The sequence below is a fragment of the Thamnophis sirtalis genome, unplaced genomic scaffold (assembly GCF_051295495.1).
Source record: "Thamnophis sirtalis isolate CommonGarterSnake01/CBP01778 unplaced genomic scaffold, rThaSir2_p1.2 scaffold_6, whole genome shotgun sequence".
Lineage (NCBI taxonomy): Eukaryota > Metazoa > Chordata > Lepidosauria > Squamata > Natricidae > Thamnophis > Thamnophis sirtalis.
This window is the reverse complement of record NW_028261386.1, coordinates 75,374,994-75,401,930: the sequence shown is the minus strand read 5'-3', so window position 1 is coordinate 75,401,930 and position 26,937 is coordinate 75,374,994. Positions and strand designations below refer to the sequence as shown.

General features: G+C 38.0%; 1 protein-coding gene and 1 long non-coding RNA gene across 2 annotated transcripts in view; one reads left to right on the top strand and one right to left on the bottom strand.

Annotated features, from left to right (window-relative positions):
* The window catches only part of PACRG (parkin coregulated), a 256,489-nt gene extending 231,128 nt beyond the window's left edge, over nt 1-25,361 (top strand). Inside the window, exon 5 of the mRNA XM_087718208.1 lies at nt 25,027-25,361. Coding sequence (XP_087574334.1) covers nt 25,027-25,187 — 161 coding nt within the window. The 3' untranslated portion in view covers nt 25,188-25,361. The remainder of the gene's footprint in view (nt 1-25,026) is intronic.
* Nucleotides 6,469-16,005, bottom strand: LOC148045029 (uncharacterized). The gene is made up of 4 exons (XR_015697010.1): nt 15,761-16,005; nt 13,799-13,895; nt 10,425-10,477; nt 6,469-7,417 (listed from the first exon to the last, which is right to left on the bottom strand). It is a non-coding gene; the product is annotated as an uncharacterized LOC148045029 (long non-coding RNA).
* Nucleotides 25,362-26,937: the final 1,576 nt, after the last annotated feature.

Sequence of the window (26,937 nt, the reverse complement as noted above, 5' to 3'; positions counted from 1 at the left end):
CCTTAGCAAATAATGATAAGCTGCTTACTCGTGAGTAAAAACCAAACCTCTTTTTCAAACAGGTAGGAACAGTCTTTTATTCAAGTGGATAAACAAAAATCAAACGTAATTCCGTATTTTTCAGAGTATAAGACACACCGGAATATAAGATGCATCAAGATTTTAAAAAAAGTTTTTGCACTCTGCATACCTCCCACAAATGACCCATTTTTTGTCAAAGAAAAAGAGCATGTGTAGCCTTTAGGATGCTTATAGAGTGCTCCTGGGGGGTGGGGGTGGGGCAAAAAAGAGCAAAAAAAAAACCCAGCCAATTTTTTGCTAATTTTTTCCCTCCTCAGCCCCCAGGAGCACTCTGGAAGCCTCCTAAAGGCTATGCACGGCCATTTTTGCAAAGGGGAAGGGGTTTCAGGAGGCCAAAAATGTTGTATTCAGTGTATAAAACACACCCAGATTTTCACCCTCTTTTTTGAAGGAAAAAGGTGCGTATTATACTCCAAAAAATGCGGTAAGTCCCAACAGACCTGGCCAAGAAATCCGAATTGCTTGCTGTATCCTAAAAGTGAATGGTTGTCTGCAACAACTGGCTACTCCCAAATCCCTACTATTTATTTCCCAGTCAGGGAGGGAGTGGCTAGTGTCCATGTCTGTTTTTCCCTGAGAGCCAGCTTATTGTTTTACTTTCCTCTCCTCTCCTTTCCCCTCTACACATATGCATATCTGGGATAGGTCCCATCTCTTCCTCCCCCTCAGTCAACTCAGGCCCTGAAGACAGTTGCCTCTCAACCTTGGGGAGGACGGAAGGCCATGGCTCTTTCTCCAATGCTTTTTCCTTATTAGAGTCTTCCAAGGGCTCTGAAGCTGGCCCAGGCTCTCCCTCAACCTCCTCCTCATCTGACTGCAGGTAGCTCTGCTGGCAGCCGAAGGGCCACAACAGTAGTGGCAGTGGCAATAGTTTACTATAGTATGGGTAATTCTCAAGTTATGAGCACAATTGAGCCCAAAATTTATGTTGCTAAGTGAAACATTTGTTAAGTGAGTTTTGCACTATTTTACAACTTTTTTGTCACATTTGTTAAGTGAATCACTGCACTTGTTAAATTAGTAACACAGCTGTCAAGTTAATTTGGATTCCCTATTGGCTTTGCTGGTCAGAAGGCCGCAAAATCTGGCCATGTGACCCTAGGATACTGCAACGGTCATAAATATGAGTCAGTTGCCAAGCATCTGAATTTTGGTCATGTGACCATGGGGATGCTGCAATGGTCGTAAGTGTGAAAATGGTCATAAGTCACTTTTTTCAGTGTCATTGTAACTTTGAATGGTCCTAAATGAACTGTTGTAAGTCAAGGACTACTAGCATAGTATAGCATAGCATAGCATAGCATAGCATAGCATAGCATAGCATAGCATAGCATAGCATAGCATAGCATAGCATAGCATAGCATAGCATAGCATAGCATAGCTGCAGTCTATTTGCAAGTTATTTGCTAAAAAGTTCAGTTTGGTGCAATGAAATGAAAAACAATGTCACTTCATTTTTATAGTAATGGTTTCATAAAACGATTGCAAGATATCTTCTTTTTACAGTATTCCTGAAGGTAGCTTGTGTATTTTTATTTGAAAATCCCAAACAAATGTTACACCTTCCTAACATGCTTATCCTCTGGCCAACAACACTGAATGTGAATCTATTGTCCGAAGCAGGAATGTTCATAGAAAGCCATAATCATGCAAAAATGGTAACACGTGTTGATGCCATTACACAAGACCTGTCCTCACATATTTGCCTTTTGAATATCTGATGTAAGTATGTAAATCATGCTACTTGCATCATGATGCCCATTTTATCATTTCCCCCCCTTGATCCTCTTACAAGCATACATTTCTTTGGCTTCTCTCCATGGGGCTGGTTTTCATAATGACTCTTCATTGTTTCCAGCAACTTTTTAAACATTTGCAACCCTTGCCAAGTGATTGCCTGATATATAATTTAAGCAGCTGAGAGCCAGTTTGATTTAGCGATTCAGGACATCTGGCTAGAAGGTGGGAGACAATGAATTCTAGTCCAACCTTAGACACAAAGGCAGCTGGGTGGCCTTGGGCCAGTCACTCCTTTTCAGCTCTAGGAAGGAGGCAAGGCCAAACCTCTTTCCAAAATGCTGCCAAGAGAAGGTCAGGGACTTGTCCAGCAGTCATCAGGAATGAGACACATACAGATACTTTCCTCATGTAATTGGAGATGGAAGAACAATTTATTTGGGTGTCCTATTAAAATGCACTAATTGTGCTCCATATGCTGAAGTGAAATTATATACAAACTGGTGAGAAAAAAATACAGATAAAAATATGTTAATTTTCAACAGGCAATATTCATAGATATGCAAATGGGATTTTAACTAGGAAGAGATTGAGTTCCAGATCTCTACATGTCACACTTGGGAAGCATAATTAATAATCACCTGGATCTCTGATTTATTTTTAAAATCTGGCATTGGACAAAAAAGGCTCCAGGTAACTACTATGCAAGTGTTGAGGAGCATTACATCTTTTTTTAAAAAAATTAATTCATTGCAAATTCAATTTAAAAGGGAAGAAGTATATTGTGCTTTCAAAAAAATCTGTAAAACACATAATATATACAGGCTGTGGGCCATGTCATCAACTGGTCTAAATAAGGATAGACTAACTAATGAGAGTAGGAATATTTAAATTAACATTTGACCTGATGTTTTATGATGCTTTGTTTTATTTGTTTGTTTACTGGGTCCAAATACATTAAATGGCTATGCATTGCTCAAGAGAGCAGGACTAAGGGATAGATAACATTGCATTTCGCCAATACTGGAGTTTTGCCAAGAGTAACACATTGAAAATGCAACAGCTCAGTAAACAATCAGCTTCACTTAATTTTAGGCATTCTAATTAAATATCATTCAATTACACAGTTGTAATCCATATCCTATTACAAATGCCAGCTAGAATATACATGCGCTTAAAACCACACATTTCATATTTCTTAAATTTTTCTCTTACAGACACTATTGTAGTTTGCAACTAGGTAATCCCTGTATTATTTAGCAACTAATTAATCAATTGCAAATGTGTACAGTATTTCATTATCCATTCCACAGATCATTTCCCAGCAAAATCAGTTTTACAAAAACATCTGTAACTTGATTTTCAGAAGTCTACTAGTTTCGTTTATTAAGGCTTTTTAGAAGCTCCTTTTGTTAACGAAAAAAATAAGTATCTGATGCCACATGTGGAGCTTGAATAGCTCTCTCTAATGGGAACAACTTAATTTTCTGAATTCAGATACCAAGAAAAGCTATGGGTTTTTTGTAAAAGTGGAAGTAAAAAACTTACAATTTATTCCTTGAAGATGGAAAAAGAAGGCAATGAGACCATATAATCCTTGCTAACATTCAGTTTTAAAATAGAACAAAGGCAAAAAAGAGTAACCACTTTATATAAAATCCAAAGCCTTAGTACCTAATTCACTCTGGAATTTAGCAAGTGAGAAGAAAGAGTCAGCTAAATAGAGTAAAACATTTTAGATTATGCTATACAACCGACCAAAATAAGAATTGCTAAGAAAAGAGTGAGGGGTTTAAATATGGCCTCCTTTGTCTTCAGGCTGTCAAGGCTATAGCATAAAAATAAGAAAATTAGGTTAACTTTTCTTGTTAATTATTATTGCTTCTCATCTGGGAAATAAGCCTCTTTCAGGTAAAATCAATATGGATGTTAACTTTAGAAAATTGAATTGGCTTGATCTTTAACTTTGCAGAACAGGAATTGTCTACCTCCCCACTGCAGTCCCTTGCTTTCTTCAAATACAGTTCCTTACGTGTGCTCTGATATAGAGAAGTGAACACAAAGGGGAAAGTGGTGAAAGTTGTTCTGTGAACTGTGCTAAGCTGAGCCAAAAAGCATCTTACAATACTAGACATTATCTTAATTTGAGAACCATTGTTTTTCTCATACCTTTTGTTCCACAATCACTTGCTGGCTAAATTATGCTTAGGAACATCCAATAATTGTTCAAGCCTTACATAGAAAAGGAGACTCCAGATTGTCATGATGACTTTAGAAAAGGCTAAGGAAAGCTAAGGCTAAACATTATTGCTGCCATATGCTGGATAATGGAGAAAGTCAAAGGATAGAAGAAGAAGAAAATCAGAATGCTGTATGTTTCATTGATTATAACACTAACACAGGCTTATATACCACTTCATAGTGCTTTACAGCCCTCTCTAAGTGGTTTACAGAGTCAGCACATTGCCCCGAACAATCAGGGTCCTCATTTTACCGACCTCAGAAGAATGGAAGTCAATCTTGAGCTGGTCAGGATCGAACTGCTGGCATTGGGCAAAGTTAGCCTGCAATACTGCATTCCAACCATTGTGCCACTATGCCTCCTATAGAAAGTCCTTTGATTAAGTTGATCACATCAAGCTATGGAATGTGTTTAGAAAAATGGGAACCCCAGTTCATCTTGTTATGTTCATGCAAAACCCATATAGTGGTCAGGAGGCCACAGTATGGACAGAATATGGATCCAGATTGACAAAGAAGTAACACAGTAGATATGCTGAATATATGTATTAAAGGTTGCTGGCTTGGAAGATGATGATGTAGTTTTAAGACTGAAGGAAGAAACATCAATAAAATGGATTATGCTGCTGATACTAGTCTGATATACAAAAATTTGAAGGCTCTGTAACCTCTAGCAATAAAAATCAAGAAGCACACTGAAAAAATGGGAACAATATTAAATATTATTTATTATATTATATTTGCATTAAAGAAGATCAACCTATTGACGAGGGTACAAAACCAGCCTTAGAATATATTGAAGCTTCTGCCTTTAGGATCAACCATCGACAATAAAAGAAAAAGCAATCAAGAAATACACCACAGACCACAGACCAATAGCCATGAAGGCATTGGAAAAGAAGTTCAGATGTGTCTATACTTAAAAAAGATCAGAATAGTGCAGGCAATGGTATGCTCTGTGGCGCTTTGTGAAAATAAAAGTTGGACTTTGAAAAAAACCAAATCAAAAGAGTGTTGACACTTTTAAACTTTGGTGTGGAAAAGATTACTGAAAATACCATGGATAGCCAAAAACAAAGAAAGAAAGAAATGGATTATCAAACAAATCAACCTAGATGTCTTAAGTCAGAGCACAAATGATCAGATTTAACACTCTGTATAAGCTGTAATGATGGGGAAAATGACAACTGAGCCCATTCACAGCAAATAATAGTGATCAATGTACCACTGAAAGACCAGGTTAGGGACAGATTGTCATGAAGAAAGTCTATCTGTGTGGTTACTAAGAATTGATTGATATCATAATAATCAACATCATTTTATTCTACAAAGTACTGCAAATTACAAATTTATAAGAGTTCATCAATATTAAAGAATAAAGATGGAATTACGGGCATACAGCTTAGTAGTTTAATAATAAAATGCAATCATGTAATCTAAAATAGCTATACATGATTGTAAAAGTCTTAGTATTTCAACAGAGCTGTTAACTCAGTATCTTTCCTCTTGTAGAATTACTTCTGATTTCAACCAGCATTATAATATCTGCTAGTTTCTTATTGATTTAATAAGCAGAACTCTTTAGTTTTTAAAGAATAGTAATTGAAAGATTATAATGATATAGGGCATGCATACCCAAAAGAGTCATCCAAAGACGGTGAGTTTATGAATTTGCTTGGATGGTTGCAATCATAAATCTTCATGTACAAATATGTAATTGTGCCCAAAGAAGCCCCTACTCAGAACTGCATTAATAGCATTTAAACTTGCACATTTACGTTGTTTTTCCTCCTCCATATATTTGTGCCATGTTCAACAGTACCATTTTAGACTTTAGGCATATTATCTTTACTTATGCTGTTAATAAAAGTGCTTATTGAATTACAGTCTTGCTTGCCTTTAATTTTAGAGTTACATTTTAATAACAAAGTACACTACAGTGATACCACATTGAGCTCTATAGAAATACAATTATAGAAATATAATTTTCCAGAAGATCAGTTATAAAGTCTTGTGGATGCTACACTAATTAGATAATAAGATTAGAAGGCATCATGGAGAATAAAACTGATGCCTGGGCTTGATTTATATTTCACATAGTAAAATGAACGTGTAAACCAATGGTGGGTTGCTCCTGGTTCGGCCCAGATCAGGTGAACTGGTGGTGGTGGTGGTAGGAGGCTCCGCCCAGATACTTCTGCGCATGTGCAGAAGTGTTGCATGTGTGCACACATGCATGAGCGAACCAGTAGTAAACAAAATTGAAACCCACCACTGATGTAAATGTATAGAGTTCTTGCTGATTTATAAAGATGGCTCTCATATATGAGATAGAGCATATAAAATATTTAATATACTAGATAGGCATACTTTAAAAAAAAATCAGATAACAAGTTCTGTTTCGTGAAATCGCCCCAGTAGAAATCCTGGGAATTCTCATCAGTATGGAGAGTGCTTTTAATACTTTCTGGTGCCTTCTTTAGCCATCTGCTTTGATTCTGATGCTGCTAAGCCACAAGCGCATCCCTTCTACAGGATTATCTGTACTTGGCTTTTTACTGAGAAATGTATGGAAGAAGAGGGGTTTTTTTAAGAGGAGAGGAAACAAAAATGAGCAAGTGGACATTGAGGCTTTGCAGATTTCTGCCTCCCCCCTCAAAGAAAAGCAGTACACCTGATGAATTAATAAGTCTTGCCAGTGAGAAAATTAAAAGCCTTGCTCTGGGATAGTTTGTGCAGTTGTATACCTGAGGGTGGCGGGGTGGGGTGGGGGCAACAAAGTAATACAAGAAAATGTTTCAAAGGTTAAAAAAGCTAAAAGGGTGTTAAAATATATCTCACATCAAATCTTTCAGTAGGTTTTATTAGTTGGCATATGCTGTAAATTCAATGAGATGTTTGGAACAGTGATCTTGAAATAAGGGGTTCAGACATATGCAACAATTGTACAACTATGTACAATAGTACATAGCACTTGGCACTTGCCTGCCAAGTGAAAGTGATCAAATGTTCCTTTCCCATTATTTAGTGGTTTTTAAAAATTTGTCAAGGAGAGAGTTGAGGAAAATAACAAGACCTCGGAAAGGATTGTTCTATCCTACACACCTTTAGAAACAGAAAACTCAGCCTGCCTTCCCAAGCATGACCCTCAGAGTGAAGCCCCTCTTCTCAGGGTAGTAAGAGAGAAGCAGAGAGAGAGAGAGAGGACAAGAGGCTATTAGAGAGGCAAGGTCTTGGGAGCTCCCTGCTCCAGGATCTTCTGCTTGAGATGCTCCATGCCCAGTTTAATGCATGTGTATTCTCCTTTCCTCAAGGCGGTATCCATGGGCTCCCATAGACCAGCAATGAGTTTGATTAGCTGAAAGAGAAAAGCTGCATTATCTGCTGCTGATGGTGATTCCCTTTGGGAAGAGAGAGGGTTCCTATTTGGAAGAGGGGAAGGAGGAGATTCTAGGCCTTTTCATTTATACCCTGAGACATATAAGCAGGAGATGGGATTATGGAGCCTCCAATGAATGTTCTCATGCTACAAAAATATCATCCAGATAAGGACAGTGGAACATAAAGGATTTGAATGTGTTGATTTCAGAATAAGCAGGTTCTTGATTCTTATATGATCTAAACCTGGTAGTTGCTGTGGTAATTGGGCTTACAGGTTACTCTGAGCGACACAAGCAAAATACCCCCTCCTTTTGGATTTTCCAAATCCTTACATTGACCACAATGGTTGAGCTAGGAGAGATTCCTCTTAAATTGGGATTAAACCATGCTAGCTTCCCCACCCTCTGACAAATATTTTATATTTCATTTGCCATGATTTATGTGCAGTTCAATCAAAATTCTGAAAGAGTTGCTTTTAAATGGCTGGCCCTTCATAGTGCATATTCTTTGAATTTTAAAATTGACATTCTTAGCCCTGGAATAGCAGAAAGTTACAGAAGCATAGCCTTTTCTCTTGCTGGATATGTGATTACTTTTCCCCTCATTTATATTCAAAAGTAATTAAAGAATAAGAATAGTGTGTGATGGTTGCTCTGTTTGAGGTGAAGCAGAAACTGCAGCCTCATTGTATAGAGGAGGGGGCATTTTTTTCTATTGTAATTTTAAGGAAGATAGAGAAACCATACAAAGCACCATTTCTGGAATCCTTTCCAACCTATTTACCCAACATGTCCACAGGAAGCATCTGTGCAACAAATAACATGTTATGTCTATGTCTTTCTCCTTTTCATCAGGGTGTATGAATGTTGAACATATGCACTGGAAACATAGGCTGAGCAATATATAATCCGGTCTGGGTCATGTAACCAGAAGGGAGCAGAGAAGGTATCACCAACACTCCAGGCAGCTACACAGGAGAATTGGGAGGGGAAAAAATCTGGATCCCCCCCACCCCGGCCTCAGCAGACTCTTGGCCAGACCCAGCCCATTTTTAAACTCAGTTTTTCTTTTGCTGCTATCCCTCCAATGCTGAATTTGGTCCTTCTTGCTTAGCTTTGGGAGATTTATTCTGCTGATTGAGAAACTAAGTCCCTTGTGTCTTTCCAACATTTTGTTGGCCCATAAAGATAAGCTTAACTGAAAGATTTGATTGAGGGATGCCTTCACAATGAGACAAATTGTCTGTTTTCCTTTGGATATTAAGAATTGGTGTTATTGATACTGTTGCCCCAAAGGTGCTTTTTCGGGAGGCAACTGGACTTTCTGGTTTTTCTTTGAAGACGTTTCACTTCTCATCCAAGAAGCTTCTTCAGCCCCTAACAGGATAGTGGAAAATGGAAGGATTTATATTCCTTGCAGACAGTTGGTCATTTGCATCCTTTATAGAGGGTCATTGAAGCACTTGGAGGTTTTTATCTGTGTCCTCAGGGTCACCTGAGTAGTGCTCCTGGTTCCTATAGTCTGCAATTTTTCCTCTGGAAACCCATTCCTACTCCCACACCATTCAAAGGATGCTAATCCCAAATTGTATGGCTAAAAGTCTGTAGAGATTCTCAGTCATCCAGGTCATGGTTATCCCAAAGAAGCTTCTTGGATGAGAAGTGAAAGATCTTCAAAGAAAAACAGGAAAGTCCAGTTGCCTCCTGAAAAAGCAACTTTGGGATAACCATGACCTGGATAACTGAGAAGACTTTTAGCCATACAATTTGGGATTAACACCCTTTGAATGGATTTTGGGACAACCGTAGCCTGGATGACTGAGAATCTCTACAGACTTGATACTGTTCTTCCTAGTGAAAGAACAATTTGACAATAGTGAAGCATTCTCCTCAAGAAGCTCCAGATTACTTTCCCACAGCATCTCAGAGCATTTTAAAATCATCATCTCAGAGCATTTAAAAACCATCATCATCATCATCATCATCATCATTTCTGTCAAATAGCTTGTTAAAGACACCAGAAATTAAAGGAACAGGGCCAGAGTTGTATAAGAGTGAGTGTATTTGTGTATTTAAGTGTAATAAATAAATGAATAGGTCAGGAAAAAATCAAGCTAAGTTTCTGTTTTGGAACATGAATTCATAGTCTCAACATTTTAGATTTCTTCTTTTCAAATATAATTAATTGGCTTTTTGCCTCCATGTACCATTTTGTCTCTGCTACTATTACTCATTTGTCACTCATCCTTAAACTTCACTCTGCTCTTCCTCTCAATAATTAGAAATTGCAATTCTACCAGTTGAGTAGGAGGTATATTAGAACATTTCATCCAACAGACATGCCTTCATGCACATATAAACAGTTTGCAGGATTTGACACCCCCCCAAAAAAAAACAGCAGAAGGGTAGCACAGTATTACTTTTAAAGAATATATTTGAGATGATCAAGTTGACTTTTTTAGGTCCCATCAGAACTAGACATTACTAAACACAAATGGTTTTGATTCTAAGTGCAAGTTTGTGCATGTTCAAGAAGGAATTTCCAAGTGCATTGAAGCATAGTTCCAGTTAGTAAACTTAGCTGATGGGGCATGCCTTTCTGTGTTACAACATGACTAAGCTTATTCTGGCAAACATTCAAAGAGGTTACATTGTGTGGTGTAACAGTGGCTTTTTTTCCTATATTGCTGGAAGGAAACAAATGTTAGTAAATAGTCAATATTGATTAAAACGATGTCATCTATATCATATTGTGTCTCTATGTGTATGCCTATGTGCAATTTCAAAGATTATCTTCCCTTAAAGAATGAGACTCCGAGGGTCATCATGCCTTTGAAGATCAACACAGTTTTTGAATTGCATAACCTTGATCTGAGAGTTGCTAATGGAAGAATAGTAGGCTTGTGTTACGCAGAGCCAGGGCCATATCTTGTGTTGGGTCAGAACTATGTCTCAAATAGCATTTATTTTTATACAAGGAAGTACCTTTGTATTGGAGAAGGTATGATGTAATTGGACTAGACAGCAATTCCAGAAACCTATAAAAAAAAGTAATTGTTTGAAAACATAATCAACATTGTTAATTTATTTCTTACATTTGCAAAAAAAATTGCCGAAAATGCTATTTCATCTCGTACTCTGTATATATTCGGACTGATCTACAAAGGGAATGATAAATGAAACCTTGCTCACAGATATTTTGCTGAAAATATATTAAAAGTAGCTGGATGGGGTTGTGATCTGAAGAGTATGTAGGAAGTTGTGTAGGTTATAGGAAAATGAGGTGAGCTCCAGCTTTGTCATTCATGAGTTTCAGAACTTTAAATATGCTGATAGGTTTGGAAAGTGAACAAGAGCTCTCTCTATAATTTTGAGAATGGTTTGTTTTTCTTAACTAATTTTAAATAAATACTATGTGATCACTGTATGACTAAAGGTAAACCATGTGTACACAGCATTTATATTTGGAAAGGAAAATCAATTTTGACTGCAAGCTTTTTGGAATGGAAATGAATGACTTTCTCAAGATGAAGAAACTTTGAATCATCATTCTTTTATTATGACTTTACTCTTAAAACAACTAGTCCAGTGAAGGCTGCATACTTCTGACATAAAGTGTACATTGATTTCTGTTGAAAAACAGAAGAGAAGCTATATTCAGCAGTATTGCCTTGCCAGTTTTAAAAAAATGTAAAGAAAAAATAGTATAAAGAATTATTTCCGGTCCCCTTTGCCTGCTTGCAAAGGTCAGAGTTAAGGTTATTGCCATGGATTTATAAGGAAACTCATATTACAACTGTCTGGACTATACCTGGCTTGAAGATAAATCAGCCCAGTAAATTTCCACTGCTGCCAGTTCTTTAACCTTCATAAGTAGAAATGTTCAACCCAGGTCCTATGCTTTTTCAAAAAAATGGTCTCAATGCCTACACAATCAATTTTTTTCCCCATTCAGGTTCTGATGTTCTTAGCTCTTAAGGAAGGTTTTTAAGATTACTCTTCTGGACAGCACAACATAATGACAAACAGGAAATGCACAGCTGTTCTTAATATTATTTCTTATTTTTCCTTAAAAAACAAACAAAAACTTAAAGTTGCATAGATCGATATTACTCTGAGAGGACACTGAATTCCCACTGATGATTTTTTTCTTACTTCAAGAAAGAGAGAGAGGGGGGGAGAATAAAGGAATTCATTGTGTCATATAATGTATTAAGTCTTGGGGCGTAACTTCACTAATAGGTTCTTGACTGTGGCTTTCATGAATTTCAGGATCATTCTGTTCAATAGCAGCTATTTCTTGACGCAGAAGAAGATATTTCTGGGAATGGAATCAACTTCTGGGCATCTAGAAAGCTTTGGAATAGTTGGGTCTGCTATTTAGAGCAAGTTTCCCAGTAGAAATACTACTCTTTCCTACCTCAGATGGGATGATGTAAGAAAGCTTAGCTATGTGAGAAGGATCAACTGTACCTTATGTCTTCTTCCCACAAGTGTCAGGACTTTGGAAACGGGAGTTAAAGAGTTGAGGTGAAATTGCCGCATAAATGTTTGCCTTTTGACCTTCACGGGAAGAAGCAGCGCCACAGTGCAGTAGTTCATATATTAACAGATAATGTAAGCACCACTTTATGGATTCACAAAGAAGGTACATAAATGCCTGTGTTTTTAAGAAGAAAAAATACACAATTATAATGTTTATTTTTATTTCCTGTTCCTGGTTTTCTTTCAAGTCACTTGGTCTGACCCTTGGCACTATTGTCTTACATTATCTTATGGGGGGAACATTGGTTGCAAATTAAGTTACTATCTTAAGTTACAAATTAATTCAATTTCTTTTGAAAATGAATACAAACTAAGTCAATGGCAATCAAATACATCCAGTTCTTTTCCACATAGATAATATTTGCAGTTTTGGTATATGAGCTTTCTTTTTGTGTAAATTCCAACAGATAACATACAGGGACAAAATGCGATCCCTCTGGCTCTTTCAGCAGGATTTGTGCCTAGCTTCATTGTTTTGCAACAACAGTACAAACACTGTACCAAGGCCACTGAGAATTTTGCTTCATGTCTCTGTCTCCTGCTGAGCAGGCTATTTGGATTGTTGGAGAAGAGCAAATACTTCCAGCGATAATCCAAAGATTTTGTTCCTCCCCTACTGGTCTTTTCCTGAGACGAATATATTTGCTGAAAATCAGATCCATTTTTTTTAAAAAGAAAATCTTAGACTGGAGTGTTATTTTCAGTGTAACACTCCAATTTAAAACAAAGCAGAAAAAGAAAGGTCCTGATTTTTTAAAAAAAACTGCCTTTCATCTGAAATAAGGATAAGGGCTGCTATCTTAGTTGATTCTGAAATGACAATGCATGTTAAGCAATAGCAGTTTACATGGACTATTCAAGACTATTTCAAATGCAGTCAATTTGTTACCAAAACGTTATATGTTATTTAGTTCTTCTCTCCAGTTACTGAAATCCATACAACCCAGGAATGTGTCACAGCCTTATCCCATCCTACAGAGTCAGAGTCTAGGAGTGTGAGACAGGGTGGGGGAACACAGTTATATCGCCCAGCATCCACCGCAGTATCTTAGCAATGTGGAGAAGTTAGTGTGTTGTATGACATACTTCCAGTGACTTTATCATTGTATAAGGATGATGGACTTATTAGATATGTCCTGCACTGAGAATTATAACAGCAGCTCAGAATTAAAATACCTGGTCTGTATGAGGTTTTTTTTATGAAACTTGCTCCAAGTTAAGTTGTAAGCATCTGTTCTCATGATAAATTCCATTCTATTCCAAAAGGTTCAGACACAAAATTAAAGGAAAACCTGACCTGTTAATCAAGTGGCACTGGCCGAGACAAAAAGCATTTGCTTATTTCCCCATTCAGTGGGCTTTTGAACTTGCTCCATTTTGTCTTACCTTTTGTGTTTGCCCCATTGGCACTCATCCCCTTGTTCTGGGCCTTGGTTAGAACTCCAGAACATAAATATCCAAGTTATGATTAAGGAATTATATACCAAACTAGGACCAATTGAGCTAGATACAGTGTAGATTCAGGTTAATGTTATGATCTGAAGTCTGTGCGCATTTGTCTATGTGAAACTTCCTGATCAGAGAGACTAGCAGCTGAGATCTTCAGAACTAATCTCCCTGTCTTCTCTTTTTCCCTATCTCTGTGCTTTTCCATTTCCATCTAGTTCTCTAACTTTGGTATACATAATAAAGATTCAAATTCTTAATGAATCAACGACATATGGGGGAGCTTTAACCACTGGACCAAAATGACTCTTTTTAGCACAAATCTTTCAGTTCAAACAGTTACCAAAAGAAGGAGAGTTACTACTTACCTCTTCCTAAGTGAACCAAGTTTGAGAAAGATTTATTTGAAGACAAGTGGCTGATGATAACACTTGTTGAATCTGGTACTCCTATGAAGCTGTACTCCTATGTAGAAGAAGGAAACAGGATCAGGAGTGGAACATTTAGAGATCTTCTTCATGGGAACAAGCAGGACATAGTCTCCACATTCTGTGCCCCATTACTGCTTCTCTATTTTAAAAGGTATCATTCAAGGAAATCTCATGTTCCATATCTCTCAGACTAATAAGCCTCTGATCAGGTGTAGTTATTTTTACTGAACTAGAGATGAAACCAGGACCTGAGTCAACAGAAACCTATATACCAGTGATGGCGAACATTTTTTTGCTCGGGTGCCAAAAGGGCATGTGGCATCTGATAGCGCATGCATGCATGCCCACACCCACAATGCAATGCCATTCACCCGTACATGTGCACACAACCCCTTTCACATGCATGCAGGCCTCACTGAAATTTTTGGACTTCCAGTAGACACCTTGGGCCATTTTTTGCCCTCCCAGGCTTCCTCCTGAAGCCTGGGGAGAGCAAAAAACAGCCCAAAGGGCCCACCAGAAGTTTGTTTCTGAACTTCTGGCAGGCCTGTGGGGCCCATTTTTGCCATCCACAGGCTCTGGAGGCTTTCCTGAAGCCTTGGAAGGGCAAAAAACAGCCTCTCCCACCCTCCAGAAGGCCGAAAATCAGCTGGCCAGTGTGCGCATGCGCGTTGGAGCTGACATAGGGCAATGTCCCACGAGCCCTCAAACATGGCTCCGTGTGCCACCTATGGCAGGCATGCCATAGGTTTGCCATCACAGCTATATACATTTATGCATTTTGGATTACATTTGCACATGCTTCTATTTTTTTTAAACTTTCCTTCCAAAAGTAGGGATTTGGGTGACATTCATTGGGTGATTATTCGTTACATACATTCTTCAGCCAAAATTAAATACTTTTTAGGACTTTTCCATATGCAGTCTTTGACCAGCTGCCATTCCCCAAGATAGTGGTTAATTTTAAAAGTTGAGTCAGTTCTTCTAAAAGCACCACAAGCTGGATTTACTTTCCTTCCTTCCCTCGTAAAGGTTATGTTTTGTGGGAACCCTGTTAAGTTTGCTCCTCCTTCTCCATGCCTCACAGCATTTGGACACATGCTTACCCATCTCTTGCATTCTCTAACTGCTGCAATCGATTCTAGGAAAGGGATAGCCTATCAGTGAAGTTGATCTTAAACCTTCTCATTAGTTTCTACTCACTTTCACAATACTTATATAAAAAAGACAAGCCTGCTTGATTTTCCTTATTTATATAAGCAGGAGTTAGCAGCAAACATAGTCTCAATCCTACTTGCTTTCTCGTCAGCTTCATAATCCTGGTAAAAGCAGTACTTAGCTTGATTTTCCCTGCTTCATCTCACTTTCCAGCTCCATGGACTAAGGGTGTGGCTACTTTTCTTCTTCCACACATAGCTAGAGGTTTTTATATTATATGCTATAATCATGGTTAAAGCTATTGTGAATCCAGCTGCAAAAAAAATGCCCCCTGCCAGGCTGTCCTTCCTGCATCACAACTAGCAAAGGCTTTTTAACAAAAAATAAATAAACAATAAACAGAATGGTGCTTTCTCCTTAACAATTGCAAAGACTTGTTGTGTTGTTGTAAATGGCCAGCCGCAGCCACACAATGAAAATGTGAATGGGAGATGGGTTCTAGGATTTTTCTCTTTGTTTTTTTGCGGAATGGAGGCAAGAAGGCCTTTGCTGCTGAGGGGCAGGGATAGTTCAATGGCAAAACACTAATTTTTAAGAAAATAAAAACTCTGATCATTTGCAAGGAGAAGAATTCAGCATTCAAGTTCTCAAGCTTTTAAGGCTGGAAGAAATGAAACCACTGGAACTGAAGAGTAATAGAAATTTGGGCAAAGATGATGGTGAGAGTGAATATTTAATCACCTTGTGGTGTGAGAGTGAGAGAGGTATTATAGATAGACCATTTGTCCATAAAATGGTTGTATCTGGGCATCTGGGCTCCTGCCTTTGTTAAGAAAAATATTTAAGCTAGAATTTTGCCATCTATTTCAAAGGCTCTTCAGAAGTCTCTTTGAATTCTCTTCTTTTCAAATAGAAGTTGGGCAGGCTCAAACTATTAAAATCTTGGGAGGTGAGTTTTCTGTCTTTCAATCACTTCAGTTTCAATTTATTTCTTCCATGGTGTCTGAAACCTTGAGAAAAAGAAAAAAGTCAGCTGCAAGGTCAAGTGTGCTGTCACTGATTTAACAGATGTTTGATCACAACCAGAAGTTTAAACATCTTGAACAGACAACTGTCACCCTATAAGTAGAAGAATAAGAATATCTGTAGTACATTTTCACGCTAAAGAACCTCTATAGATATTAACAGATTTTATTCAGTACTGGAACTCATTTCCTTCTAACAAGCCTTATGTCCAGCAGCAATCTTTCCCATGACTGTCTAATCTAAACCAATAATTCTCAACCTTTCCCTTCTTGGATCCTGCTCATTTTATTAAAAATTCAGCCAAAAGGGGATATAAGTTTAAATGCATTCTGAAGGTCAGGAAACCACTTACCGAGACAATAAAATAAAGCAAAAATATTTAAATAATCTTATGTCCCAATTCAGACTTGCTTTTTTTCTTGTTTCTTCTCCTTTCCAGTAAAAGAAAATTTGTAAATTGGGTTTTGCTGTAAAGATAAAATATTTCTTGCAGAAGGGGATAGGAGGAGACATTTTTAATTTTTTTAAAAGGGGGGGGGGACTTCCAAAGAACAGAGGCAAATCTAATTTACACCAATCCATTTGCTGTACTTCTCTGCATCTTTTTATCCTTGTCTGCCATCTTTGCTTCTATCACATCCATATGCCACCTAAAGAACTGTCATTATTCTCTAAATTTCTCACATTACTTTCTTTAAGGATCTCATTAACTTCATCCATCCACCTCCCTTAGTCTTCCCCTTCATCTTGACCCCTTCATTCTTCCTTCATATATCTTCAATCAATTTCTTTATAATCACTTCATTGGCTTTGCTTCTTTTGTGTTAGACACTGACTTTTGAATTCAATCCATATTCATTCATCACTCATTTATACTTGACCTTATTTCTTCTTGCTTAATTATATCCACTGTTTAAGTAGCCCATTTGATTGCATTTAACTTCTATGTCTCTTGACATACTCAACTCTCATTTCCATATAAGTGGACAAAAGCATACTTCTACAGATAGCCTTTCCCCCCCTTTTACATTCATTTTTTTCTAGACAAAACATATATTAGCCACTGTTTTCTGCATCATAAATGTTCTGTATCTATTTCCCTATCCTTGGTAAACATCCTACCAGGATATACAGATTCATCTCCTTCATATTTTTTTTGCCATTTATATACAACTTGAAAACATTCAATCCATTTTCCATTCAAATGCAATTGTCTTGGTCTCTGAAACATTGTTAGAGCCATGCTCATGACTGCTTTTTGCAGCAGTAATGTGTGGTTTTACCTGCATACAAAATTTTGCATATGTTCACATCCACAACTGACACAACATTAAAAGCACCACACGTTATACACAGTACACATTTATCAATAAATATATTAAGCAATGAGTGGAATTTTTACACTTGTTGTCTTACTATGTGGTTAGTGTTGAACTATTCACTATGTACTACATTTATTCTTATATATGCTTTATTTCCATCAAAAAACACTCTTGTGGGATTCGGCAATCAGTTCCAATTCCAAAATCCACAAAGTTTTAATATATTTATATATTCATACATGGCTGAAGAACAAATCTCCGATCTGCTCATTCCCTCCTTGGCATAAAGCCAGACTGTATCTCTGAAAATTTTGCTCAGTGTCACCTCTCATAACATTTCCATTGAGACTTTATTACAGACCTTCTGGTTACTCTGAAAAAAAATATCCACATAACCCCCCCCCCCCCTTGCTATATTTTCCTTTGCGAACTGGAATGTTAACAGTATTCTTGAAATTACCAAATACAGTTACAGACTTCCCATGAACACTGAGAAAGTTGGATAGCCACTTCACGATCAAATCAGATTCATCATTTAATGTTTCTCCTGTTACACCAACTACTCTTTCAGTTTTTTCAATGTTTTCACAGCAATTTTTTTTACTTTGCTTTTAGCAACTTTTACTCCATTTTTCCTTACATACTGATATTTATACTATTTGTGTCATTTACTCTTCAACATTTCATCCTCACTGAAAATATTTCTTCCAACCTTCCCTCACATTAATTTCATCACCAATAATTTCCTCAATTTTCTTCTTAGATTGTTAGTCTATGAGAGGTCCCTTGTTGAGCCTTTTTCATCCATTTCTAAATCATTTTTATTTCATCAATATTGATATATTTTCTTTTATTTCTTTCTTGTTCTCTTTTATTATATACTTTGCAACCATCTTTTTTCTTCCTTGTACAATATAATTCCCCTGTCTTCATTTTTACAGCAGTGCTTCCCTTTTATGCATTATTTCTCTTCCACAGTCTCTTTCACATCATTATTTCACCATGTTTTTTCATACTTTCCTTTAGCATAGCACACTTCTATGGCATTCTATAATGTTGATGCTGTTCACCAAACCATCATTTACATTCAGTTTTGAATCTCCAAATGGCCTAATCATTTTTGTATTCTGTCATCTTGTTCTTACCTATCTATTTATGGCATTTAAAAGAATGATTCCTCAAGCCCATCCCATTTGTTCAAAAAGTTGTACAGTTTTTCTCCAAAGTCACATGTGAATCTTTAATTAGTACCATTGATTGGAGCGTAATATGTAACTATCATCAGCCTGTGAATTCCTATTTTCTTATTCACCTACTTCAAGATGGCAGCATTGCCTACTTTCTGATTCACAGTTTACCTATTTTATTCTTAATTAAAGGCATGCCTTCACTTCTTCCACTCCATAAGACCAGATCACTTTCATTCAAATCCATAACATCTTTACCTTATCTTAATTTTACATATAATATGCCTGTTTTTCTTTCTTTCATTTAAGGCACTAATTCATGCATCTCTTATGTTCCGACTCACAATCTTCAATATGCTACAATCATCAATGACCTCGTGAACATTGATCTCCTCTGCCCATGATTGACATTTTCACATAATGATTTTTTGAAAGATAGAGTAAATTCATTTATGAACCTTAGTTACCTTATCTTAAGAGCTGTGGGCGCACAGTGGTTAGAATGCAGCATTGCAGGTTAAATCACTGCTCACTCCAGGAGTTTGATCCTGACAAGCTCAAAGTTGACTCGGCCTTCCATCCTTCCAAGGTGAGTAAAATGAGGACCCAGATTGTTGGGGGGTAATAGACTCTGTAAATCCCTTAGAGAGGGCTGTAAAGCACTGTGAAGCTTTATATACGTCTAGGTGCTATTGCTACACTCATGCCATATGCAATATTTCTTGTTAACAGTAAGGATATAGTGCTAGCCATTTTGGATAAGTGTCAGAAGTGGAACCAAAGTTCAGGTTTACCCCGAACATGTTCATGTTATGTTATGTAAGTTAAAATATCTACTTTAAAGATTATTTGCAAGTCAACATATTGTTGTCCCATCTCTGCAAGGGAGAAGGAGGTACCTGCAGTATACTGATGCAGAAATGCCCTCTTGAGGTAATGGCAATGGCAAAGGATGTCTCCTCAACCAAATTCCCCAGCAGTAGCCACTGACTCCTATTGGTTCTCTGTAGTTCCAATTTAAGGATTGCCTTACCTCGCCATCTGAAACAGTTCTTAAGAGATAAGAGAACAGAAGCTACCTTTAAATATAATAAGCATGTTTATGCAGGTAATAACAGATGCCTTAATCTAGAAATTGTTGATTATCTGAGCTCTCACTATTTCTAATTCCAATGGCCTAAATCAGCAGTTCTTTTATGTGTTGAATGAGTATTTTTTCCCCTATACATAGTAATAATAACTGTTCTGCTTCCTAGGACAAGATCCTTTGCTTCACGCTGTGTCTGCTAGACATTTCACTTTGGGAGCCTGGCAAGACAGATGTGGCCTCCAAATTTTTCTTCATGTTGATTAATTCTCTGCCACTGAGGGAAACTTCAGTAAACAGCTTGAATCCAATCCAGGTTCTGGCATCATAGAGACAGCTATTTCTTTTTTAGTTACCCACATGTTCACCATACAATAAATAACCCAGAAATAACATTACACGAGAGACAGGCCGACTGAAACTGTTGTGCATTGGTGGCAAGTTTTTATCCTCTGCCCTCTTCATGTTTTCATTCTAATTATTATTATGACTAGATACTTAGCCTTAGGTGTGCTGAGGAAATCAGTATGACTCATCTGTCGAGTGCTGGCAAATGCTGGGGTGGATGTTGTCCTGGTGGGTTAATCATTCCCAACTTTGCCTTAAAGATTTGCTAATTCCTATAGCTGTGCAAAGCAGCTATTGTGGGCTTAGTGGGTGACTTCTCTGATGGAATAGCCTTTTGGCAATGTCGCTTATAAACTGGGTCATGAAATTAGAGAAAACAATAGCTGTCTTGAGGAGAGGAGCCTGGCACACAGCATACATTGTCAGTAACGATCGTCTGAGCTTCATTTGGTGCCATTCTTTATGCGACTTCTCTTAGTGTCAGATTCTTTCACTTTTTATATTATTGTTATTATTCAATCCTCCAAGCTGCAATATCTTCTACAGTAGAGTGATTTTGCTACCCTGGCATCTTTCCCCTAATTTTCTGGACGGGAACAAACTATTGGCACATCTCACACAAGTACGACTGCAGTGGTTGTTAATTCCCTCTCCCTCAAATACCCACATATAATTCTGTGTTTCTTTTCTGTACAATACCTAATATTTGAGGGGGAGAGGAGAACAGGATCCGTTACCAGGATTTAAGGAAGTCATCCTCCTTAAAGTCATTTTGGGAAGGTTGAATCACAGTATGTACTGGCAACCATTGGCACCAAATGAGCCCCCCCTGGCAAATGATGAGAAACTTGTGGCCTACATGCAGCTTCCCAACTCCAAAGGAGCTGCATTCTGTAATGAGATCTCTCCTCCTCCTCCTCTTTTTCCTTGAGCACCAGAATAATGATAGCACTGGGTATATTCAGACTGAAGTAGGCATACCATAACTATTTTGAGATGTTGAAAACAACATGCATCTGGCTTTGGAAGCCTGCTGTTTTCAAAAGGCCATGCCCTTCTCCATCAGCCCCTGATTTTGCCGAGCAGAGAAAATGGGGACCGTCTTGAGGCTTCCCCAGCTTGATGCTCTTGAAGTATCCCCAGTGGTGTGCCTATAGCTAGAATGTAATCTGCACGCTTGACCCAATGTGTCCTTGAACTTCAACTTTTTTTGAAAGAGTTGTTTAAGTTTCAAGGCCTAATTGAATGCTCTTCCTTGCTCTTTTCCTAACAAATCAGTGATGCCCATGCTATGCCCAAGGTAAACGATCTCAAATGAGAACACATAAACATCTGAACATGAGGGAGATGCAGTGACATAGTGTTTATGTTAATGATACCTATTGATCTCTTTGTTCTACTTCAATATATTTACCCTTTTTCCCTAATTCTAAAATATTTTATGCAGAGAATGTTATTTTAAAGGCCCTTGAAGTAACTTTAAGTAGTTTAATTTTGCAGACTAAGAGGTACACTGTGTAATACTTGTATGTAGCAAAGTGATTGGATCCAGGGCCAATCTGTATCTTGTGTTATCTTGTTAAAACAATGAGATCAGGCCTTAAAGGTCAGTATATACCACTCAGCTTTCAGTAGTATCGTCCTACTGGATGTAAGGGTTGAAGCAGAAACCAGGTCAGAGAAGGGCACTGTTAAATGCTGAGCAGGTCCATGCCAACCCCAAGGCTGGGAAAGGAATGGCTAGAGTGGCTAGAGTCTGTTAAGATGAAAATGCATAAGATTTAATCCCTGAGGATGGCAGAGATATGGATTTGATTTCTATATTCTGTCTCTCTCTGTTCTTCTGCATATACTGTGTATGACTTCTTTCTAGGTTACAATGAAGACATTGAAATCACTGAAGTTTTTGCTACTAATTCATGAATGTGAGGTTGAGTTTCCAGAATAATAATTATAACAATGCTTGATTCTGTGTGGTCCCAGAAATATGAAGCTTAAATGACTAACCTAGATAGGCAACTGCACCTATCCTCATTGTCCAGTTTTCTCATGGTTAGAATGGGCGGGCAATCATTTCTGAAGGGCAGAGACAGATGGCACCACTCTCTATTAATCCCCTATTCACCTTCAAATGAAACATGCTTACAGTATGTTTCTCTGCTGTATTTTGGACACCATTCTCCCTTTTATATTGTCTTGAATCCTTCTGTCCATTTTAGCTGCAACTAGAGCAGGTTCTCCAACTTGGCAACTTTAAGACTTGTGGACTTCAACTCCCATAATTCCTCATTACCATGCTGGCTGAGGAATTCTGGGAGTTGATGTCCACAAGTTTTAAAGTTGCTCAGTTTGGAAACCCATCAGCTAGAGCATTTCAGTTTAGGCTAATCTCAGCAATGTTTCAGCTACTTTTCAAAGGCAAAGTTGCCTCTTCAACCTAGTCAGTGCTTAACCCTGCATTCTAATAGCTGCTATATCTCTTTTCCCTCCCTCGTCTCTCAAATAGCATAGCAGTTAAGATCTTCACTTAGATACAGAAAGTTGCCAGTTTAAAACCTAACAAACATTGTTTAATTACAGTTTTCCTTTAAAAAAAATCTAGGAGTTTGCTTTTTAAAAAAATTCAGATACCTGAAGCAGAAAAGTGTCAGCTGCAGCTCCCAGACAGAAAAGATTATGTGGCCTCTTTCTTAGTTTTGTTGACTTCTCTAATATTGCTACTGGAATGGATGAATTGTGTTAGAAGAGCTCTTGAGTTTTATGGTTTAGACACCTGTCTGCTATTAACAAAAGTGAGCTCACTTAATGTCACATGAGCCATGAAATAACCTTCCAGCAGTCACCTCTCCAGACAGGGTTAGAGCCAAAGATATAAGAGATTGAAAAAGTCAGTATCTTACTGCCAAACTTCTAAATCATCCAGTGCTTATTGCCAAATTATTTTTGGTATGATTCTGAATATACTTCGGCTTCAGGAGTTGTAGGTTGCTCCCTTATATGGCCATGATTTATGAACATTATTGCAGCATTGTCCCACCGACCATCACTGAAACTGTACTGAATATTAATTTAAAAGTTGTGTATGTTTCATTGAGATTGATGCCACTTTTCTATCTTTGAGACCTATTTTCAATTACACGTGTGTCATCAAAATCCAAGGAAAAAAAATAGTTGTTCCCATTTTACACGTATTTCATATTTGCACCAGTACCTAGAATGTTTTTACTTGAATGTCATCTTACAGCAAATATGTGTTCTCAATAAGCTCTTGAGCTGCCTCACTGCAGAATAGATGAAAAACACTGCTGTCACGTAGAACTTCCAATAACTTTTATTCCTGACTTTGACTTAATTCAATACATTTTTTTCCAGAAGAAAATTGGGTGAAGTAAGATTATATTGTATTTTCTTTAATAGAAGAGTTTGTAACAAACACAGCATCATCTTTGCCAATTCTGCAGTCTTGAACTCAGTCTCCCTGAACAACTAGATCTGGTGTTTGGCAGCGGCCAAAATCATTTGTTAGATATCCAGCTCTCTTGCACTGCACTCATTATCTGTAAGCTAGAAAGCAGCTTCAGATCCTGAGAGTAAATAGCAATAGCAATAGCAGTTAGACTTATATACCGCTTCATAGGGCTTTCAGCCCTCTCTAAGCGGTTTACAGAGCCAGCATATTGCCCCCACAGTCTGGGTCCTCATTTTACCCACCTCAGAAGTATGGAAGGCTGAGTCAACCTTGAGCCGGTGAGATTTGAACCGCCGAACTGCAGCTAACTGCAGCTAACAGTCAGCTGAAGTGGCTGCAGTACTGCACTCTAACCACTGCGCCACCTCAGCTCGGTAAAACCTGCCTGACCTGACATCTAGAACCAATTCATGATTCAGAATCTTCCTGGTATCGTGAATAATATTTAATACCATCAATTTCATCAAAAAGCAGGAAAAGGCCCTGCCTAGTGTTAATGAGAGCAGGATGGCCATATGTTCTCTTTTCCTGGAAACATTTCTCCATTTGAAGAGTATCCTATACAAATCCAATTTAAATATAGAAGGGTTAATAAACAAGGATAAACCATGGTGTAAAGGTTATCCTGAAAAATAAGCAAGCAAAGCAGAAGCCTGAGTCCTTTGGTTATTTTTTTTTTTACTACAATGAGATATATTTTCCTGTGCAATATGGCAACCAGATCTGTTTTATGAAATTAAAGGATCATGGTGTAGCAGCAAAGACAGACAAATAACAGTTATTTCTAAAAATTTGTATCCATGCAGTAAAATTAACATAAACAAATATTATGCAAGTCAATTTTTATCTCCTTCCTGGGTAAGTGTCCCCACCCCCATTTGTGGCAATAGTCTCGATCGACTGACAATTTATGGTAGTATAGTTATTCTAATAAAATATACAACTTCCTTCTCTTTTGTTTCTAGGCTTGGCCTTACTCAGAACTAGTTGCCTGCCTCAGTATCAACTCATTATCAGGCAAGGTTGAATGTGGACCAAAACATTGGCATGGAGTTAAAGTATCAGATTCATGGCAATGTCCCTACAAATAGATACTTAGATATTGGGCAGCCCCCTTACTTATGTAGGAGGGAATGCCTGGAGCCCTGGGTTTCAGGCAAACTCTACAGCAACTAAATGCATTTGAAGTGGCTCTCATTTTCTTTAGTCTCTGTACTCCTTGACTATATCCACATTGCCATACACACCGAGAGTAACCCGTTGGTTAGCAGAACATGCTCTCTTGTCAGCAAGATGGCTGGAAGAAATTTTGCAGTCTGCCTGGGAGGTTTTTGCTGAATAACTTGCAAGAAGATAGACCTGTATTTGTTTTAGGACATTTCCTGCATTTCTAGTCATACCAAAAGTGAGGAAGAAGTTACCCTATGGATGTACTGTTAACATACACTACCTATGACATGTAGCAGAAAACGGTGGTATTGGGTACAATGAATTCTACTAATCTGTTTGGAAACCCCCAGTGGTGGAACACCCACAACTAATTTTCTTTCTGTCTTTTTTTATTTCAGTGAACTCTGGCGATGGCATTGACTACAGCCAGCAGAAGCGAGAAAATATTGGAGACTTGATTCAAGAGACACTGGAAGCTTTTGAGCGCTATGGTGGTGAAGATGCTTACATAAACATAAAATACATGGTCCCAACTTATCAGTCATGCCTGTTAAATTAACAAGAATGATGCCACGAGCACTTTCCAGCTCAGTCTAATGTTTTGGTACTCATTCCACACCCCCACACCCCCCAACATACTAAAAAAGCAGCTTCTGGGACCTTAAACTCTTTAGCTCTTCAGTACAAATGTGAGCCTGTCTTTCCAATGCATAAATAGTGCCTGTTTCTTGGATTACAATGGTGTGCTGTGCTTATTTGTTTGGTGAAAGAATTGCTTCTTTATCACAAAAGCAGAGCGGAGTGGGTGTCAGAGTCAAACCTTCATTTGTACGGACAATAAAACTATAATTTTCATACGCAATTCGGCAATTGCTCTTCTGTGTCCGCTTGCCCTGGAGGCGATGTCCCAGGCTGTAACAAGGAGAGTTTATGCTGACTGCTTAATAGGAGAAACAATCGTTCAGCAGTGGTTCTCTAGCAGCTGGGCAGAATAATGGGCCCCGACTTACAATAAAACTGTTGAGCATCTCTATGAATTACAGGAGGGACTTTTGTGCAGCCCATTAGAAAGCGCCTTCATAAATGTAATTAATGAGTCAAACACACGTGTCATCCAAGCTTCCAGGTGTTTGCCTTTTTTCCAAAAACAGAATGCCTTCTTATTTCTTTCTTTCTCTCCCCTTTTTTAAAATAGCAACATGGCAAGAAAGGAAAATGGATCTGCCTGAAAGCAAAATTTTATAGTAACAGTGTTGCCCTGTGATTTGTCTTGAAAGGCAATAGGTCTTTGCAAGAGTTCTAAATCTTTGGGACTGGCTATTTATAGAACTCCTCCTCCAGGTTATCTACTGCTTCTGTTGGCTGAAGCATAAGCACATACCATGTTTATGATGTATAGGTATAACATTTTTTCTCAGATATGACAGACCTGGCTAATGAACTGGCAGCTTATGAAGGGGATCTGGTTCCCCCTAAAAAGGTAGCTGCTGGCTGCTTATACCAAACAAGATTTTTTTTTAATGCCTGGCAGATGCCTCTATCTGGAGGTCATATTTCTGTTTTCCTATAGCACAGGTGTCAAACTCACCACGTCACATTGATACCACGTCACGTATTGCGACAATTTTTGCTTTTTGTGGAGCTGAGGTGGGTGTGGCCTGCATATGACGCATCTGGCCCTTGGGCCACCAGTTTGACACCCCTGTCCTACAATTTCCCAATTCCATAGCCACTGAAGATTGTTCAGAGAGAATCAAGTGCCACCATTTCTGCCATCCTTACCCATGAAATTTTCAAATTAGGTGGGGAATAGAAAGAAAGGCAAATGGTAAACCTACCTATGTTGTGTCCTCATCCAGCTGACAGAAAAACCTTGAGAGTGTTTTACAAATGTAAAAATTAAGAGTCTTGTTTAAAAAAAATGTTTGAAATGATGTTTTTCACAGGCACAACATAACTCAGGAGTGAGAGCCATATGACACCCCCCCCCCAGATATTGCTGAGCTCTGGCTGCCAGCACCCCTAATCAGCACCCCCAATCCTTACAAATAAAAGATTTAGTTCAACTATATCTAGAGAACTTTTGCTATTATTTCTGTTATAGAAGGAATATAACAATGAAGAATACAAATGGGATTTCATGGTCTTTGGATTATAAATTGCAGAGTTTAGAGAAGTGCCTGCATTAGACCATAAGAAAGGCTCTCCACTCCAGCAACTAATCCTTTTCTGTTTTTGAGAACAATGGTGTTTATGTACTTTGCAGCCACCATTCTCAATCCACCCCCCTTGCAAACAATGGCAGTGAT